General features: G+C 42.1%; 1 protein-coding gene and 1 long non-coding RNA gene across 5 annotated transcripts in view; both read right to left on the bottom strand.

Moving 5' to 3' along the window:
- LOC120455173 overlaps positions 1-19,708 on the bottom strand; it is a 101,782-nt gene that overhangs the window by 3,194 nt on the left and 78,880 nt on the right. The gene's annotated exons all lie outside the window — the stretch shown is intronic.
- LOC120455170 lies at positions 291-1,697 on the bottom strand. Its single transcript, XM_039641103.2, has one exon. The coding sequence runs from the start codon at positions 1,577-1,579 to the stop codon at positions 524-526; it is 1,056 nt and encodes a 351-aa protein (XP_039497037.1). The 5' UTR covers positions 1,580-1,697; the 3' UTR covers positions 291-523.

The following is a 19,708-nucleotide window of genomic DNA, read 5'->3' as shown; positions in this document are numbered from 1 at the left end:
CCGCTTTTGTTGCCGCCTTTGTTGTTGCTTTTGTTGCTGCTTGGGGAAGCGTTGGCGGCATCGGAATTCCACTCTGGAGCTGCCCACGCGCGCGCTGCTCGGCTGCCTGTTTTGCTGATAAAGTCCGAAATGATGTACTACCCATGTGCTGGTGGCTCATTTTGTTTTTCTTTTCTTCCTTTTCTTTCATTTCCCATTTTCCACTCCGCCAACCCGCTGCCTCCCACTAGCACTGTTTTTCATCTCAGTACAGGAGCGCACTTTTACCTGCGAACTCAGTAACACGATAATTTTACATTTTTGTATTTATTTTTTGTGGTTAATACTTGGCATAATCCTTCATTTTTTTTGCCAAGCAATGGAAATCCGTCTTTCGTGGACAACTCAATAAATTTTCTATCCTATTTCCTACTGAATATTGTATGATTACTCTTGTCGTATTTTTCCGTTGAAACTTGCTCCCATTGTTATTGTTTTCTAACTCTAACTCTGACTTTGATTTCTTCTGAAGTTCATTTTTCCATCAATCTTTGATGGTGGAGCCCCTTGGAACGGTGAACGCGTCGGTGCCCTCAGTGAGCTCAGTTGGCTGAGTGTTCCTCAGTGTTTCATCGGTGATCAAATTGGATTGGCGCGGCGTGGTTGAGATAACGACACCGAATTGCTGAGCCTTCAACTTGATCTGGTCCAGTCGCCCATCGATTTCGGTGTAGATTTCCTCGCTTAAGACCTTCAACTCGGCGATCTCATAGCGAAAGTCGTTGACATGTCGAGCGATTAGGGCATTTCGCAGATATCGCCGGCTATAGCGAAAACCACTGGACATGTTCGTCTTGGTCACGAGCAGGGCCATCTTTTTGGTGAGCTTCACGGCGGCCAAGGAGCGATGCCTGTGCTGGCAGTTGCTGAGATCGTTGGCACACTCCTCCGTCCAGGCCAAATGGACGAGGTTTTTGTTCCGAATAACGGCAATCCGTCGCTCCAGACAGGTCCACGTTTGTATCAAGCTACGCAGCATATTACGGAAATTATCGTAGCGGCACAGGAGCTCTGCTATCTGGCACTGGATGTGGTGCTGGGCACGTTGGATGCAGCGAATCTCCGATTGCTTCGCATTCAGGCCACTGCACGAGATCCGATCCTCCGACGGTTCAGATTGCTGCGTACTATTCTCCAATTGCTGACTCCTGCGGATCTGACTCTGCAATATATCGATTCTCTTGAGTATCTGGTCCAGACCCTCAAGGGCGCTCAGCGTTCTTGTCTCCTCATCGGTCGTAACTTCCCCCTCGACCATTCCGCATGGCAGGGCGACCATCTCCTCCTCCAGTGAGTCGGATTCCTCGTACGGACGTGTCGATGGTGGTCGCTCCATGGAAGTGGCTATCCTCTGACTGTCCGCCGAATACGCCCGGGGTATTGTGTATTGGCATTTGACGGTCGTACGCGCTATCATATCTATGTCCGCCAGATTGGCCTTGTGACAGTCGCCCAGGTCGCGCAGCAGATTCAATTCCTCATCGAGCGAATACTCCTTTGTTTCGCCGGCCTTGGTATCCATCAGCGTCACCCTATCCATCTTTTACAAAGTATATAGAGTAGATCGGGTCAAAAATGTGTGTTTGCAAGTTTTCAAGATATAAAACAATTGTTACTTGGGTTTTTCCAACCGTGTCTGTGGACTGAATGGGAATAGCCCACTAGTACCTTAATGTGGCTCATTTTGAAGCCACTCCAAACCGCTCCTGTCTTTCTGGCTCGGCGCTGATAAGAAAATTTATGGCTGCTCAGTTGCTCTGGCGGCATAATTGCGCACCCACATCAAAATCCGCAGCAACATCCACTCCACATGGAGTCCGGCAGCGGAAAACCAAAAGCGAAAAACAACGATGGGTAACAAGAAAAAATACAAAAGAAAAGAAAAGCAGAAAAGCAGAAAAGCAGAGAGCTGTGGGGCAGAGGCTTGTGGCCTGGCTTTTGGCGTGTGGCTTCAGTCCTCGCCCCCCTAACTTCCCCCTTAAGTCCACCGCTTCACTACCAGCACCATCAACTGCCGGCAGTTGACTTTGTTTACCCGCAAGTTGTAATTTTCTGCGAAAACCGTCAGCCGCAGAATTGCTTTTCTCCATCTCCATCGCTCGCAAGCTCAGTCTTCTGTCTCTGATAAATCCCGCTTCTGTCTGTCTTCCACTCAGTCAGCCTTTCACTCCTCGCCCTTCTCTTCTGGGCTCTCGGCTTCCATCCTAGCCCACCAATTCTTCCCCTTTTTTTCTCCAATTGCAATTGGTGCCCCCCAAACAGACCGCGGTCTTGCGGTGATCTTTCTTCTGGGCCTTGCCGTGCTAATTGCTTGCCAGAGATTCGGGCCTCTACTTAGGACATTATCCCAAAACCCATTCGAGGCAGTGAACAAAATTGAGGTAGCTCAGCTTCTAGTGGTTTCACAGCTTACATTTGCCTAATGCATTTTTTTTAATAAGAAATTAAATGAATGCGAAAGGTTTCTATACTTTTTCATCATTCAATTAACGTTGCTGAGTTATTTCTCGAAGTTGGAAGTTATCAGAATATTGTGTTCAGTGTTTGCCACGCAACTTTGGCGATTGACAGGCTTTTAGCCAACTTTGCTATTCCATTTGGAGCCAGAGCCATCTTGCCATCTCGCCATCTCGCCATCGAGGCATCTGTTGAATGCTGAATTGTCACATGTGGAATTTCGCAGGTCTCTAAGAAACGCTTTGGCATGTGAGCTGCGATAGGATACGAAAGCCCAAGAATGGGGTCAGGTTAAACAAATATTTGGTGAAGCCTGGCAAGAGCATTGGCAACATGTATAGTGACATCACTATGTGCACATGTGCACGGAACTCTTCTCTTGGAACATGGCAGCAAGAAATGCGAATGCACAGACGCCAAAATCATTCCCACAACTTATATAATATAATAATGTGCGCTATTTTATTTGCATTTCACGAGTGCAAAAAAGAAGAATGAATAAGAAGAGAGAGAACTGTACCGCTAAGATGCCTAATTACATCCAAGACGAGTGATGAGCGATGAGTGATGACCGATGATGGCCATAAAAGTTCACATGATCTGCTGATCTCCCGGAGGCCTTGGTCATGCAGGAAGTTCAAGTGCGCGAGAAAAAGTATACGAACTTGGGGGAATACGATCCAGACACCCAGACATTCAGACACCCAGACATTCAGACACCCAGACATTCAGACATTCATATATTCTGACTTGACTCAACCTGGCGCGGTCAAATATTCGTGGCTTCTGAGCTTCTGAGCTTCGGTAGCGAAAATCAGCAGCACCAGCAGAGGACTCTGCACAAGATAAGCGATCATAAAATAATAATAATAATAATAATAAAAAGAACAAGAAAAAACAGCGAACAAACCGACACAGAAACAGAAACAACTGGGAGAAGAAACAACGAGAAGCGAATAATGCAATATACATTAGATATAGAACAAGTCTATAGAAAATTACGATTTATGTAACAAGTTGAGGAATTCAAGTGCATTTATTTCCGCATCTGGAACTAAGTGGAGAAGCCAGCGCATAAAAAATAATGCCAAACGCTGGCTGCATCGACCTGGTGATATCCTGTAGAAAGAGTTTTCCGCAAGTGCCTCTGTTTTGCGCGACTCGCAGAATTATTAGTTTATTTGGGCAAGTGTTTTCTAATGATGCTTGACTTTGAAACATAAAACTTTAGTTACCATCTGGTCGAATATACTTTTCCAGATGCAATCAAAAGCTACACACCGATCAAAAGCAAAGCAAAGAAGGCGATTTTCCGACGTGCAGTGTGTTGGGGGAGTGGGGAACCAGTGGGGTCTAGGTCTAGGATCAGATTGGATAGGATGGCATCGGATTGGATCGGCTCGGCTGGGATCGGTGCGGTGCATCCATCAGAACAGCGCCATAAGTCAGTCAGTTAGTCATCCATTTAGTCAGTCAGTTAGTCAGTTAGTCAGTCAGTCAGTCAGTTATTAAATGTGACCATAAGAAATAGAAACAACACCAGACACAGGCGGACGATAAGAGGGCAGTTACGGCGAGTTATTACATAACAGCGGGCACAATTGCGAATTGCGAATGGGATTGTTGTGTTTGTTGTGTGCGGCAGAAGAAAATACAACAAACAACGAGCAGCACAGAAAAAAAAAATAGGAAAAGGAAAGATGAGATGAGATGGCAAAAGAGGTGGACTTGTAAAAATCATAGCGCTGCTAAAGCGTAAAGGCAAAGAATTATAATTTTCCAATCAACTGATAAATTTTTAATGATGCGACGGGCCAGGGGACTAGGGACGAGGTTGGGGATGGGATGGGATCGAATGGTATGGGATCGAATGGGATGGGATCTCTAATATGTTGTCCAAAGTGCATGCTGGAATCCCACCGCGTTGCGCTGATCATGATCATTGCCAGCTGGTAATGATCGTGGTATAGACGTTTGGACATGTGTTAGAGACATTCCCATAGGTGTGATTGCCGGCGCGCAAGAACAAGAAAGACACCAAATTACTGTTACCCAGACGTCCATGGGTCCATGGGCGGGTGGCCAGTCGGCGGGGGAGGGGCTGCGAGCTGGAAAATCGCTGGAAAAAGAGGCGCCGCAAATTCACTTGGTGACGAGTGACTAGGTGACTGGTGACTGGTGACTAGTGACTCCTCCGTCGCCATTGGCACTGGTCCAAAAAGTGGTTTCGTGATCGATGCGGGCTTTTGATGCCCCTGACTACCAGCTACCAGCTTGATTTTCCACCACCACCCCCCTGCTCTCCGCTCTTCTGCCGCACATTTCCCATGCAAATATCCCCCGCGTTTTCTAATGAAGTTGTCTATCTGCCGGCGATTTAAGCCGAGTCTTTAAAGCTTTGCCATTTGCAAAGTGCTCAATCAAGGAACGGCATACCAAACAGCAAGTAAATTAATTTACAGAACTTCTTTACTGTAGATAAAAAATATTCATTTTTAATAAGCGTTTTTGTCATAGCTTGCTGGAAAACTATCAAAGATCTAAAGGAATCACTGTTTTATGCAGCTTACTACCAACTCTTACGATTCCTATCACTTTTGTACTGATTAAAAAAAAAAAAATTTTAATTTTTGCAAAAAAACTTCAAAATTTTTCATTTTTAGGCTGAAATGACACATTGTTGGAATTTTTATAACGAATTCAACGATATATGACATTCAATGTTTGGAAACCTGTTTTCGGTGTTGTAGACAAAAAACTGATTATTTTTGGGCAGAAAATTGGAATACGAATTTTTCACAAAAATATGAATATTTTATTGGCGATTTTAGTCATAACTTAACTGAAAATGATCCAAAAAACAAAAGGATGACTATTTTATGCAGCTATTTACCCACGCTAACTACTTTAAAACCTTTTGTTCTGGTTTAAAAAAAAAAAAAATTCGCCATTTTTTGCATTTTTGCTAAGGGGTAACATCATATATTTTTGAAAAAAATCGTCAACATTTTACATTTTTAGGCTGAAATGCCATTTTATTGGAAATTTTATAACGAATTCAACGATGTATGCCTTTCTATATTTGGACCAATACTTTTATTGTTGTAAACAAAATACCGATAATTTTTGGGCGAAAAATGAGGATGTGGACTTTTGGTAGGAAACTTTTGGATTGGTTGCCAATCATTGCAATGCATTGGTGCGATAATTTCTAGTTCTCAGCTGCTTCAGACCCCTCGGTTGGTCATGAGAGAATTCGCAAGCGCACATTTTGGCAAGCGATCGATTGTGACCGTTATTTAATAAGGAAATTTTATCAGGCAACCGAGCGGTGGTGGGGGGTGGGGTTTTGGCCAGACTCAGGTGGCAAAGTGTCCATGTCGACGACCCAGTCGAAAGGCGCCAAAAGCTCGCAACGTTTTTCATTTCGTGCAGTTGCAGTCGCAGCCGTTGCACGCATACAAATTACGAATGCAAATGCGAAATCCCAGCACCGAGTTTTCCTGCTCACCCCCTCCGGGTTTCCCCTCCCTTAGCCCCCCACCTGTGTGGTAGCCTCAGGGAAAAGGCGGATCGAATGGACAGCAAATTGTTCGCACGCTTCGCTCCAAGGTACAAAAAAATAATAAAAAAAACGAAAGACAAAAAATATCTAAGAGAGGGTCTTCTAGTAAATGCGTTTGCGATTTTCGCGCATTTTCTTTTATTTTTCAATTACGACGTGTTTGAAGCGAGACAAAGCCAACACACACGGACACGGATACCCACAAAGTAAGCTGAAGTGTGCACACTACAAATGTGTTACTACTCAAGAGGAAAGGATATAACTTGTAGAAATAAAGAAACTTATAGCTGTACTGGAATAAAATAACATGGTTTAGTTAAGTATTTTTAGCGCTCGCTTTAAATTTCATTTCGTTTAATTTACTTCAAGTTTGTAATTTTTTTGCGCAGTGCAAGTATCGAAGAACGATCGCGGTTCGCAGCAAAGCCAATAAAAAGTTGATCGTCGCTGCTTAGCCACATATCTTTCCTTTAGTTTTTTTTCCCTCTCCTTGGCCTTCGCCGATCTCACTTACTTCTTCACTGATCATCGCAGTTTGTCAATTAATTGATTGCATTCTCCGCAATTGCTTGGCTAACAATAATAACTGTCGTATTTGCGCTTAAATATGTGCATCTCCTTGGGCCTCCCCCCATCATTGTGATCTGCGATCCGTACTGAAAGTTCTGTGGAAAGATCGTTGTAAAGGCTATTTCGTATCGCCTGGTACCCTCTTACAGGCCACAGAAATGGGCAAATGGCACTTGACGAGATGTAGGAAAGGCAACAGCTTTGAATCCTGAATATATCTACTTGAAAACGAAGTAGATCCTTTGCTGGGCTACGCAAATAATATATGCCAGCGATTTAAGTTTTAAAGAGCATTCCCGAGTCGAGTTTGGACTTGGGTATAACCATACACCTGATACTCAAAAATAAAGGAGAAAAAAACCATGGCGGAGCTAATGCAAAAGACTGAGGCCCGAGGGTCCGGCATCAATTGATTTATCATATACTTATATTCGCTGTCAAAGAGCGACTTGCAACCCAGCCATAGCCATCGTTTACCGTTCAGCGTTGGCCCACTTGGGATTGTTCTCAGGCTCAATTAGCCAGCTTTTGAGCCGAGTCTGAGTCCGAATCCGAAACTGAGTCCAAGTCCGAGGCGAATTTCCATTCCATTCATTGCCGTCAACGTTGGCCCATTCATTTCCCATTTTCCAGTGCCATTTTCCCCCCAGCTGCGGCTCTTCTTTCGCCAAATAAATCATCTAAGCACTCATCTCCCTGCAGTTCATCTTATTTAATTGAAATTAAAGTGAATGGAATTGAACTCGGTCGATTAGCTGAGAGTTTTCCCCCCAATTTGGCATTTTTCTGGCAATACAAAAATGTCAATTAAAATACACAAATAAAGACGAATATTGGCCCAAGTTGCCAATGAAATCTTGCAAGCTTGATTCTAAGCTTAATTCTAAGCTAATTCAGCATAACTAGATTAATTAAAGTTAATTGTTTTTCCTTGTTTTTCTGCAGTTTCCCTTGATTTCCATTTGTATTAATGCAGCCAGGGAACTAAAAGTGTTTCCCTGTTGAAAGAATCGAATCAGTGGAAAACAAAAAAATGTAAATTGATAATGCAGATTCATCTGCTCCATGGACTTCCACTAGTTCTCGAATAAAAGTTTTATGGACTTGCCTTAGTGCCTTACATTGCTGGCGCGCACTGTCCGCTGCTATGCCGCTTGCATTTAAGAACCCGAATTGATATGCGTATATTTATTTATTTATTTTGGTTTGGTTTATTTTCTTTTCTTCGATCCGACTCGTTTCATTATTCTTTACATTTCGCCTGGCTTTGTTTCTTTTCATTTTTTAATTGTCCCTCTTTGGTTTTGTTGCCCAATTAGGATTTTCTATAGAAAGCCAATGGGTTTATTTCGTTTTATTGGCTTTTAATGAATGCAATTCCAAGTCCACGCATTGGAGGGCCATTGTTGGCCCTCTGATTTTGATGTGTTTCTAATTGGGCGGCCGGCGGCGGGGAAATGTCAACTTGAGTCAACTTGAGTTGCAATCGATTGAAACGACACGATGAGTTTGGGAAAGGTGGGCAAGGTCGCCCTCAAAATGGAAAACACAAAGCCGCCACGAATGTCCAAAATGTTCGAATAAAGCAAACATTTCTGGTTTTCTTAGTTTTATGTTTATGGGGCCGTCGAAATCGGAGAACGAAATTGGGGAATACAACACTTCTGATCATCGCACACTGCTGAACATCACATTTTGGCAACTATTTGCTTTGCATAATAATGGGACTGAGGAATGAGGCCTAATATTGGGTGTTTTTTGAGCATTCTTCGTATTGATCGATATTGGGGTTTAATGAATCGTTAGAAATGTAAAGCTATTTCTAAGTAAAATAAACAATATTTATATACCTCTTAACACGCGCAGTTTCGTGTATTTTTTGTCAGGGTTTTTGATAAACCATTTTATGATCATTTTAGGATTTCCGCTTCTCATGGATCGCGATCCCATCGGTTATGATTCCCCTCTGCGGAAGTTAACCCATGAAAAGGGCAGCAACTTGAGTGATTTTCTAACCCAAAAAACTCAGTTCCCGCCCCTGTTCCACCTTTCCTCGGAAATTCCCATGTCCGTTAGCTTGCTGAATAAGTTCACGGAACAGATATAGTTTATATGTAGTTTAATAGGGGGAGCAGCATCTATTCATTCCCATACATCCAGATCCATCAACCCTTCTGCGCACCCTTGATCATCTGCTGTTGTTGTCTAGCCGAGGATCTGTCACAGGTAAATGGTAAATGGTAAATGGGGAATGGGGTATAAGGAAAGTAGAGGGTTGTTGATATCCTAGAATAGGTGAATATTTGACTAGTGCTACCTGCCTGCGTATGCGGATGCAAAAAGAAATGCGCTCCGGTTCTCACAAATCGATCAACACAATTTGATTCGCATTTCGTTGGCACCCTCGCCAGATTTTCCACATCCACATCCACCTCCACATCCACCTCCACATCCATTTCCCATTTTTTCCCATTTGCAAGTCGTGGGAAATGCTCACAGGTGCTGTTTCCAAATGGCCCATATGAAACTCGATACTTTTGCTCACTCATATTTCCATTTACCTCAAACATTGTTGCAAATATTTGCTTAATCCGATTTGTTTTGTGAGAATTCTTCATTTATGGGCGTGTGCGTTGGATAATTTTTTTGCTAAAGAGGATTTCGTATAGGTTTTTCCCTTCCCCCTTCGCATCTTCGGTCTTGTGTGGTCAATGGGATTTACAAAAGAATCAAACAGATCTGGCAATTAACAAAAATGATTTGATGAAACAGAACAGAAGCTGGACAAAACGACAACCGCAATAATGACAGTCGGACAAATCAACAAATCACGATCACACGAAAATCACGATTTCTTGTACCCAAATATCAATGCCATCGAGAAAAAGAAATGGGAAGAGCACAGGCAGCTGAAACAGTAGCCAAAAAGCAGGCAATCTAACAACAGCAACAAACCCTTGGCCAAACTGAGAATTGCTATTCCCAATCTCTTTAACCCTACATATTTCAAAATAAACGTTTATAGGTGGATTGCAAACTTGAAATACTCTTGTACAACCTAAGAACGGGCATGTTTAAGCACACAAAACCACGTCAATCTTTGGATTTCTTGCGATATTAGAAGATATAGATGGGCTTAAATTCATTTTGCAGTCTTAAAACAAAACTGTAATGCCCGTGCGCATAATGATACCCTATCGAATGTTGCCACTGAATTTTGTCATGGCGCATGTTTAACAAGAATAACAAGAAAACGTTGTTTGTAGAACAAGTACCAGCCAAAACGAAATGTGGCCAAAATGTGTAAGCAATTTGTCAACATCACATGACAACCGAGCCGAGTTAAGCCCAACAACCGACTACGAACAGCACAAAGCAGCAACAGCAGCAAAATCTGCAACATTATTGACATTAGGGCACCTGTTTGTTTGCCAACTAAACTATGATTACCGTTTGCCATACCCTCACTCGAATGCGCAGACACACTCGCATTGCAAAAGGTGAATATGAGTATGGCGCACTGAGTAATTGACCATTTATATATCCCATTTTTACCAATAATAAATGATACAAATATATTGTTTTTGGCACATTTGGTGACCCTACACAACTTGTTCGTTTCCAGCTGTTACCATAAACTATAGAAAACTCTGTGCCATAGAGTCCGCAAAGCATTTGCCATATCTCAGTGCCGTCGTAACACTATTTTCCAGCATACTTAGTCCGCGAGAATAGTGTATTCCCAGCTCTGTTGGATCTGCCAAAGAACTGCGATTGCTTTCTTGTCTGTCATTGAGCCGACAGCACGCGTACCTCCAACCTCCAACCGCCGGCACCAACAACCATACTGACAATGGCAACAATATCAACAAGTTGGTCATAACTCGTGACTGACTACACCACAGACCAGAGAAGACCAGGCCCAGAAGAGTCTGCGGGAATTGTATGTGACTGTAGATGTGACTGTGACTCTGGCTGTGGATGGGCAGACCGAAGAGCCAAGTCAACGTTAATCACAGACACAAAAGTACAGTGGAAAATCGGGCAATCCTTGGAGTGAAAAACAATATAATTTCCAGATTCAAGATCAACAACAATTAGAATTAAAAGATTTCGAGTGTTCACCGCCTAGGCGTTATAGCTTTAGTACTAGTCTAAATACTTTGTAAGTAGAGCTGCATATATAAACTATGTCTTCTTTTTGGCTTAGTGTAAGCTGGAGTCAAGTGGCCAAGTGAAAGAGCCAAAAGTCCACGAGCAAGTCAAAAAGACCGAGTCCAGGCTGCACTTTGTGGCCACAACTCAATGGCAAAATGTTTTGGTTGTTGCTTTTTGGTCAATGAACAAGAAAAATGGGTTTTCACGGTTACATGCGTCCGCGGCTCAAATGCACGGAGATATACTTACTCATAAGTATATGCAAATGGCCCAAGGAAAAGCGGAAAACCAGCCGCATGTGCAGTGCATGTGCAGGTGTGTGATATATCAGCGTTTTGGTTTGTTCATTTTTTTCGTTTTTTATTTTGTTTTAGTCGCTAGGAATATGGCATAGCATAGAAAACATCCTGTCAACGCAATGGAGTTTCTCACGATAACTGAACTGGGAAGCAAAGAAAGGAGCAGCCCCGAAAAAGGACCTCGTCTCGATTTCTCATTCACTTCACGCCTCTTCTCTTCTCAGGTAGAACTCCGTTTTTCAGCAGGTAGTGAGGTAGTGGAAGGTGGAGATCCAGGCAGTCAGTTGCGACACATCTTACCTGTACTCTTGCCAAAAATTGTATTTCAATCAGGGTCCTTGTTTCGTTTCGTTTCCTTTTTTGCTTTTCCATTGTCCTTGACCCACTTTCACTTTCACTTCTCGGCACAATCTTAATCTTATCTTAATGAGCTCAGTGAGTAGAACAAAATTGCCTGCACCCTCTGCCAGTGAACTAACATTAAATTATGGTAATTTTTTGTTTGGCCGAGCCATTACATGGCTGAGCAATTTTCCATAACCCCCCAAACTAAACTAAACTAAACGAGACAGCTGCTGATTCCAAGAAGTTCAAGTGTTGAAAGCCATTTCATGGCTCTATTCTCTAATTAAGCAGTTGCTTTTCCTTCAGCTCGAAACAAAAGCGTGCACTGCCAGAAATGTAGATGAAGAAGGCTACAAAAATATGCAGAATTACTAAAGTTAAGTAGTAAAGTAACTGATAAATACAACATTTTTTGTTCTGTGTAAATGGGTGGTGGGTCAAGGTAGACCCACTTTCTTAGCCAACTCCAGCCACTGCCACTCGATGGCTAATGACAAGTTGGTCTGTTGCACTGCTGCTCTGGCATAATTAATGTGCATTAAAGTCGCAGTCTAAAAAGCCACAACTGGCATTTGATTTATGCAAAGGGGGTATTGTATCTCTAACTCGGTGTGCACTTTCCTTAGTGGGCCACGTGCTGACCTGCGTTCGTCTTGGTCGCGTGCCCATCCAAAGCCCCACCCACACGTCTAGACCTCTAGACCTCTAGACCGACCCTCCATCCTTATCGCGCTGACCCTCTGGCGTTTCTTTCCAAGTGGCGTTGTTTTCTTTCAGAGATCGAGCATGGAGCATGGAGCACGCTTGATGGTCAATCATGGCAGTCAGCCGGCCGTTAAGCTGGACTGCTCAACTGTACATTGTGGAAACTCCCCCTCCTCTCGGCGGCACAGAGGTACGGGTACAGTGACAACTCTGCATGATCATCTAATCAGGCGGTGTCATAAGGGGAAATAATCGAAAAATCACATGGATTTGCTACAAAAGCATGAAGCTATTAAAACTGGTTGCAAATAAATATATTATAGAGAGAAGCTGTGACTGGCGCTGCTCGCGTGAGAATACAATTGGATTTATAAATCTGCAGTTAAATGTATCCTTTTGAACTTCAAGATTCGGAATAACAAATATTGGTCCTTCCCACAAAGCTAACCTAATTGCAAATACATTTACATGTAACATGTCCTAATTCAATTAACGGGCAGGGGACACGCAACACGCACGAGGCCCACATGCTGCACATCTCTATTAAGGAGACAGTGGGGAGTGTGGGGAGTGCAGTGAATGTTGCATGTGGAGCAGCTGCAACAACTGTGAACTCGAACTCGTCTAGTCGCGATTGCGGCTGCCTTCACGTTGTCTCTCGAGTATTTGTCAATTAGATTTTTAATTGCTGAAATATGAATGTAGGCGCAGCAGCAGCAGCAGCAGCAGCAGCAACAAATGCCTTGACTTTGACGTTGACAGCGGCAACAGCAGCAGCAGCAGTAGTAGTAACATGCAGCATCTGCAGAATTCGCAGCCTGTTTTGCCTGTTTTCTTGCTGTTTCTGTGGCTGCTCTGGCTGATGCTGCTGCTGCAGACGACAACGATTATTAAATGCAACTTAGATCAGATCAAAAGCAGCAATTGCAGCCAGAGCAGCAGCAGCAGCAGCAGCAGCAGCAACGAACGCGATTAAATCGAAATTCTATGCGCCATTGAACGAGCGCTCCTCCTTCTCCTTCGGCGTCTCAAAAAATGGAATGAAAAAGATGGAAAATATAATCCCCTCGCGCGTATGGAAAAGATGGATCGCGTGCCAGGCGACTGCGACTAGTTGAAATATTGTTATTATGCTATGGCTAAAAGTGAATGATTGCCGGGAAAATCTCGGCAAATTCTGCAGACCAGACTGCATGTGCTGGAGCTGCAGCTGCAGCTCCAGACGACCGACGTATGTACGTACTACTACTACATATAAGTTGTTGCATTTGCAACATTTTCCCAAACAGTTCAGCAACTTGCAACATGATGCATGCTGATAGACGACGATAGATTATCAGCAACAGGCTGCCAACAGCAACAGCAGCAACCTCTGAAAATCTCGATTGGTGAAGGTTGTTCTTTGGCCGGCATTTAATGGTTTATCAAACAGGTGATCAAGGCAGTGCTAGCACAAATAGATTCTCGAAAGCAACGCGGCTAGAACCCATATAGAAATTAGCCATTTGCTACAAAATACTCGTACTATTGAATACTCTAAGCAGACCACTAAGTACAACTGCGTGAAGAGATGTACCACCAACTAGAATTTATTAGCGCACAAAAAATGTGGGCAACTGGAAAACAAAAACCGGGACATCAGTCGCTAGCCATAGCTTGAGCTACTAAAACAGCAATTAATGCTTTGACCGGGAGCAAAAACAGCGGCAACATCTCTGAGCATCAACAATATCAACTGCAGCAACTGCGGCCACTGCGGCAACTGCAGCAACTACAGCAACTGTGGCAACATGCCGCAGCAGCAGTAATAAATTAATTAAGCAGACGCCTTTTGATTCCCCGCCAGATCTGCGCCGTTGTTCTCGACTTCGTTTTGCACCTCGGGGCCCAATTAAAATTAGCGCCAGATTACGCATACGCCACGTGTGCGGAGTCAGGGAATTATCTGGATAGGGATTACGCGGGCAGCAGCTTAAGTTGCGCTAAGCTTCAGACGGCTCATCATGTTGCAAGTACCCTGGTACTCGTATTCGTACTCGTAACGCTGATGTTTGCATAGAGTGCACTTACCGTTAGTCGAGGAGGAATCAATGTGCGAGTCTGTGTATAAATATTTTCATTTGCCGCACGGCTGCTAACTGAGCGACTCCCAGACCCCGAGTTCTCCTCCCGATCTTCTGATTTTCCGATTTCCCGACTTTCCCGACTTTTCGACTTCAGCTGGCAACGTGCCTCGTTCGCAGTTTCATGGTTTTCATGGCAAAAGTGGCGGCAGTTGTCGCGCCATGTGCAACACACACACACACACACAACGTCAAGGCATAGTAATAAACTTATATTGGGTGAATTTGTTAAGTTCTGATTTCTTATACATTTTCAGCTGCTCTCATATTTCAACAGTTTAAATCGAAATATATCATTATTCATAACCCAAACCAATGATATTTATTCACCTTCCTTTCTCCATTCCGACTGGCTGAATGGTTCAATAAATTGTTGTTATATAGAACAAAACAAAAAAAAACAAGAAAGAGTCTAGTCAAAAGCATTCGATTCGAATCATATTAATTCATATTAAAAACGGGGAATTGGGGGGCATCTTGAAATCTTTATTGAAATCAAATGAGATACAAAGATGATACCCAAGAATGTTGCGGGCATATTCTTGAGACGCCAAGTGGAGTTTTTCAAAAAGTTTCACACATTTAAGGCTACTAAGCAACCGAACTTGCATTTACTATTAGTTGAGTTCATATAGTTTGTAAGGAAAATGCTTCACTCCACTTGTTCTCAGCGACTCTAGATTTCGTTTCATAATTCATCGATTTGTCATTTTGCATTTAAATATTTCAACTTGAGGCTGTTAGCTGTTGGCTGTTGGCTGTCGACTGTCGGTGGCATTAGCATTTCAATTGATCGCAGGTGACCCACACGAGTGCTGAACTTTAGCGTGCGCCAAGCTCACCAGTGATCCCATACCCTCTCCGCCGAGTTTTTAACACCTTCCACTGGCTGAATAAATTCAAGAACGATGCTAACAAGAATAATATCGGAGGAAAGGCCCGGGCGACAGATAAAGATATCAGTTTTCAATGGACAGCAGTGGACAGCAGTGGAGTGGAGAGGCACCTGTTCTGAGGCCAGTTCTTGGACTTCGCCAGCCTTTGCCTTTTGACACTTTCGAAAATTTGTTAGCGGCGATTTGCATATGTTCACAGTAAATTCCAAATCTACCATAATCCCAACACGTCCCCACGGCTGCCCATCTCAAACTAACTAATCGCTAATAAATACAGACTCGTATTTCAAAATGATTTGAATATTTTTGAAAGGCCCTCCCCTCGTCTCCTTTTTTTTCTTTTTTTTTCAGTTCCACCCGTGGCGTTTGTTTTGTTCAAAATCAAAACATTTCCCGCTGCCCAGGGAGACGAAGAAAAGCTGTAATATTTCACACCTTTCCCCAGGAACTTGGACTTGGACTTGAAGATGGGGTTTCGGGAGATGAAGATTGCCTTGCTTCGGTTTCGGTCTTTACAGCACAGCATAAGAAATACTAACAACTTAATCAAAGTCGTATGTTCATGGCGTATGTAAATTTTTGTTGATCGAATAACTTGTATATTCTTTCGCCGGAAAAGCTAACAATTAATGTACCCTTCATATGGAGAGTTTAAAGAGCTGTTTGCTTTCGTAATACGTAAATTCGGGCATTTCTCACGATCTTTGCTCGAGTTATGCATTGTGCACATCTTGTTGGCTTATTGATATTTATGACTGATCATTGTGGCTTTTAGTATTCATAAAGTGAACGGGAAATAATTATCAGCCGCATGTCGTTTGGGAAATCGATACTAAATCGATATTCAGTTCTCTTCCGGATTTTGGGGGATACTTTGGGTGTTTACATATGAACTCAATTGTTTTTAAGCGATTGAAGAGTTAAAAACCTTAGTTTTATACACAAGACTATAACTATTTCAGAATTTGTGCCGTTTACATTCTCGTTAACATTCTTGGCGAAGAGAAGCTCTAATACGATTCACTCTTCATCGCGGATGCTAATGATGATGTTTATTGGATCTTTCTTTCGATTGTTATCGCCTTGGCTAAACTTTTCGTCTTGATTCGCTGCTGCCATTCTATTGATCAATATTTCCAATCGGTTGTGAATTCATTTATCTTCTCTCTTCTCTTCTCTTTTTTTTTTTTTGCCCAGGTAGCCAGGTGTTTGTCGAAATTGATAAAGCTTCACGCTTCGCATTTCGGCAGCATAAAAAAGCACATCTCTCAGATGAAATAAATAAGTAAACGTGATAAATAAAAAGAGATTGTCAACGCGAACACCACAACGTCGATGATAGTGATTATGACGATGATGATGATTGGCTCCCTTGTGAAGCCAGGAGATGCTAAATAAATTAGGCATTTGATGGCATTTCGGAATTATGCAAAGTTAATGGGCTAGAACATAAAGACACCCAACGATTTATGCAGACTACAGGTAATAATGAATTTGATCGGTTGATCACTTGAAATTGCCTCGTTTGCGGCCTAAAATATTTGCTTGATTTGCAACACCCTCAACTAATTGGATAATATTTCAACTATTTCGTTAGCAAAGCAAACTGTTAAATTTGTAACTTTTTACGCCACAAATATTTTGAAAACAATTTGCGTCTTTTGTGTATTGATTTAGATTGCCAAACAATAGTCCTGAAATTTTTATTGTCTCAACGCTGGCCTAAGAACACAAGACACAAGACAGATGTGAATGGGGGAAAAGACGAAAAAGTTAGCGAAATAATAACAATAAAATTGAACAATGGCCCGCCATAAATTTTTATTATATTTTACCGTAGTTTTGTCTTTAGTTTAAAGTGGCGTCTATCCATCTCTTTCTGCCTGTTGGCTTTTTGGTTTGTTGTTTGTTTTTTAGTTTGGTTTTGTCATTTTTTTGCTTTTCAGTCGATCTGTTTTACAAATAGGAAGCAGAAGCTGCAACAACAAAATATGTCATTGCATACAAAATTTGATTTCATTGTTATCAGGTTCTGTGTTTTTATTAATAAATTGTTCGTTTGGTTGAATATATCAGTCGTAGACTCACGATCAGTCGATTGATTGGGTTATTGAACCTTCGCTGCAAAGAGAGAGGCCCATTCGATGGTGGACTTTGTTAGAATCGTGGTTTGGATGCCCCAACTCGTATACTGATAAAAGGATTGCCATCTAATCGCATCCGAATTAATCCGACTCAAACTAATCCCATCCAATCCGATCCGTTCCATCCCATTCCAGAGTGTACAAGATATTCACTTTGCCTTCCGATTCTCTACGCTGCCGTTGTTGGCCGGCCAATTAACGCTTGATTAGGAACAATTTTAGCCAGATATGTTGGCTCATCAGTGAGAGAAAAGATGCCATTATGTTGCAACTCAAGTGCACAAAAAGATTACAGGTACATACATGTGCTTACTCCATCTAAATATAATAATAATGTATACGTTTTATTTTTATTTCAGATTTAACTGCTCAATTTACGCAGAAAACTGATCATATTGCATGCCTTTCGTGGTTCTAAAAATTCCCAACTTTATCTCAGTGCTTCTGAGATTGTCGACAGATTTTTTACTAGTTGTCTCCTTAACTTTTGTAGCGCTTTGGCAAAATGCGTTGCTAATTGTTGCCACTAAACTGTTGTTGGCATGCGTTTGACAGTCGCTCAGGAACGGCCTTTCGTGGACCGTAGACCAACCAACCAACCAACTAACCAACCAACTAACTAGTCAACCAAACAACCAACCAAACAGCCAACTAACAAACAGTTAGCCACGCCCCTTGCGCCTCTGCATGTGCAGGTTTTTCATTCTGTTTGCCTCCTTTGGCTCATTTATTTTGATTGAGTTATTAAAATACTTGTTTACACAAGCTCAACAACAAGGCGTTGTACAACAAAAAATATTGAAAAAATCGAAAATATATGAACTAATATTGGAAAAAGAGGAAGAACCGGGCGCGTTTTTTTTTATTTATCATTTATTCGCATCTCTCTGGCGATAATTATAAATGTTTTTGATTTGATTTTACAACTCTGCGACTTTGTGTCTCATTTTATTCACTTTAAGTCACACTTCCGTTTCCGCATAATAAAAGAGGATGCTGTGCTGGCAGGAGGGGCATATGCATATGCCAATACGGCGATGGCTTTCAATTAGCTAGGAATTAGCCTCTAATTATCTGCAAATTAAAGAGACGCCTAATAAGCACTTAACTGCACGGAAAAAACGCGGCGTTGTCATGAATTTTGAAATGAATACTTTCAGATATTAATATATTTTAATATATATCAATATATATCAATAAATCAATAGCATATCATATGCCTATGAAATTGTAACCTCGTTATGTCTTTTAAATGAGCAACCAAACGCTTCCATTAGGAAAATACAAAAAGTTTGTTTTACCAAATTTTGAACTACGCAGCCAAGGAGCTGTTCAATTTTTTTTATGTGTATCAATGAAACATTTAGCTCTGCATTACATAAAATTGACATTGATCGACAACAGCGACATCGGATCGCATTGAATGCGATAAATAAAGTGGATAGCTTCGAGATTACGGCGCTCCAGCTGCCGACATCCGCCGCATCTCATTTGGCGACACATTTGCATGATTATGAGCTCGGTTCCGGCCTCCATGGAGCCCACCGACTGTCTTTGCCTTGGATTCCATTCCATCGCCATTTCATTTCATTCCCTGCAAGAGTGCAGAGTGCCGAGTGCAATATCGATTGAGAGCGATTAAAATGGTTTGCGTTTGCGTGCAATTATTTATTTATGCACCCGGTTGGCGAATCAATCGCTAAATGCGAAATGGTAAATGCTAAATGCATTTACTGTTTCTAAAACCATGCTAAATCCCATGGGCGACACTCCACTTGACACTCCACTCAACTCGAAGTTCCAAGCTAAAACTCCTCATCCACATCCACATCCTCATTCGTTGCGTTGGGTAGAACAAGCATGGGATGGAACTAATCGAAGTTGTTAGCAAACAATTAACGGAAAATCATGTACATCGGCGAGGGAAAACTGCTGGAGAAATGTGTCAAATGGCACATGGCACCTTCAACTTATGCTGCGACTAATTGTTTAATAAACGGAACTTCTTGGCTGCCAATTTACGTTTAAAGTAATGAAAATAAATGCTGGAAGTGGCCAATATAGGTTACTACTTCGTATATGCTGCACTTATGTTAACTTCAAAGTAACCAAGATAAATAAATTTAAAGCTATTCAAAAAGTTGTTAAAATCGGGGAACAACAAAAAAAGAGATTCTGCAGTTTCTTGTCAATTGATTAGCAAGGTTTCGTTTTTTTCGGACTTTTGCCTGTCAGTCGGAGTCGGCATATTCAGTTCTTTTCGTTTTGTTTTTTATATTTTGGCGGTTTCTGTCCTTCGTCTTTTTCATTTTACATTTATTTCGGGTTTTTGCGTTGATCTTTATTTAATGTCGATTTTATGGAGCGCCACAGCGCTAAATTCTTGTGCCTTTTGCTGCGAGATGAC

This window comes from Drosophila santomea, chromosome X, assembly GCF_016746245.2.
Source record: "Drosophila santomea strain STO CAGO 1482 chromosome X, Prin_Dsan_1.1, whole genome shotgun sequence".
In the NCBI taxonomy this organism is placed as follows: Eukaryota; Metazoa; Arthropoda; class Insecta; order Diptera; family Drosophilidae; genus Drosophila; species Drosophila santomea.
This window is presented reverse-complemented; position numbering and strand designations above follow the sequence as displayed.

Bases quoted from the DNA above. Each gene is read 5' to 3' on its own strand.
- LOC120455170 (XM_039641103.2), bottom strand. From the start codon at position 1,579: ATGGATAGGGTGACGCTGATGGATACCAAGGCCGGCGAAACAAAGGAG.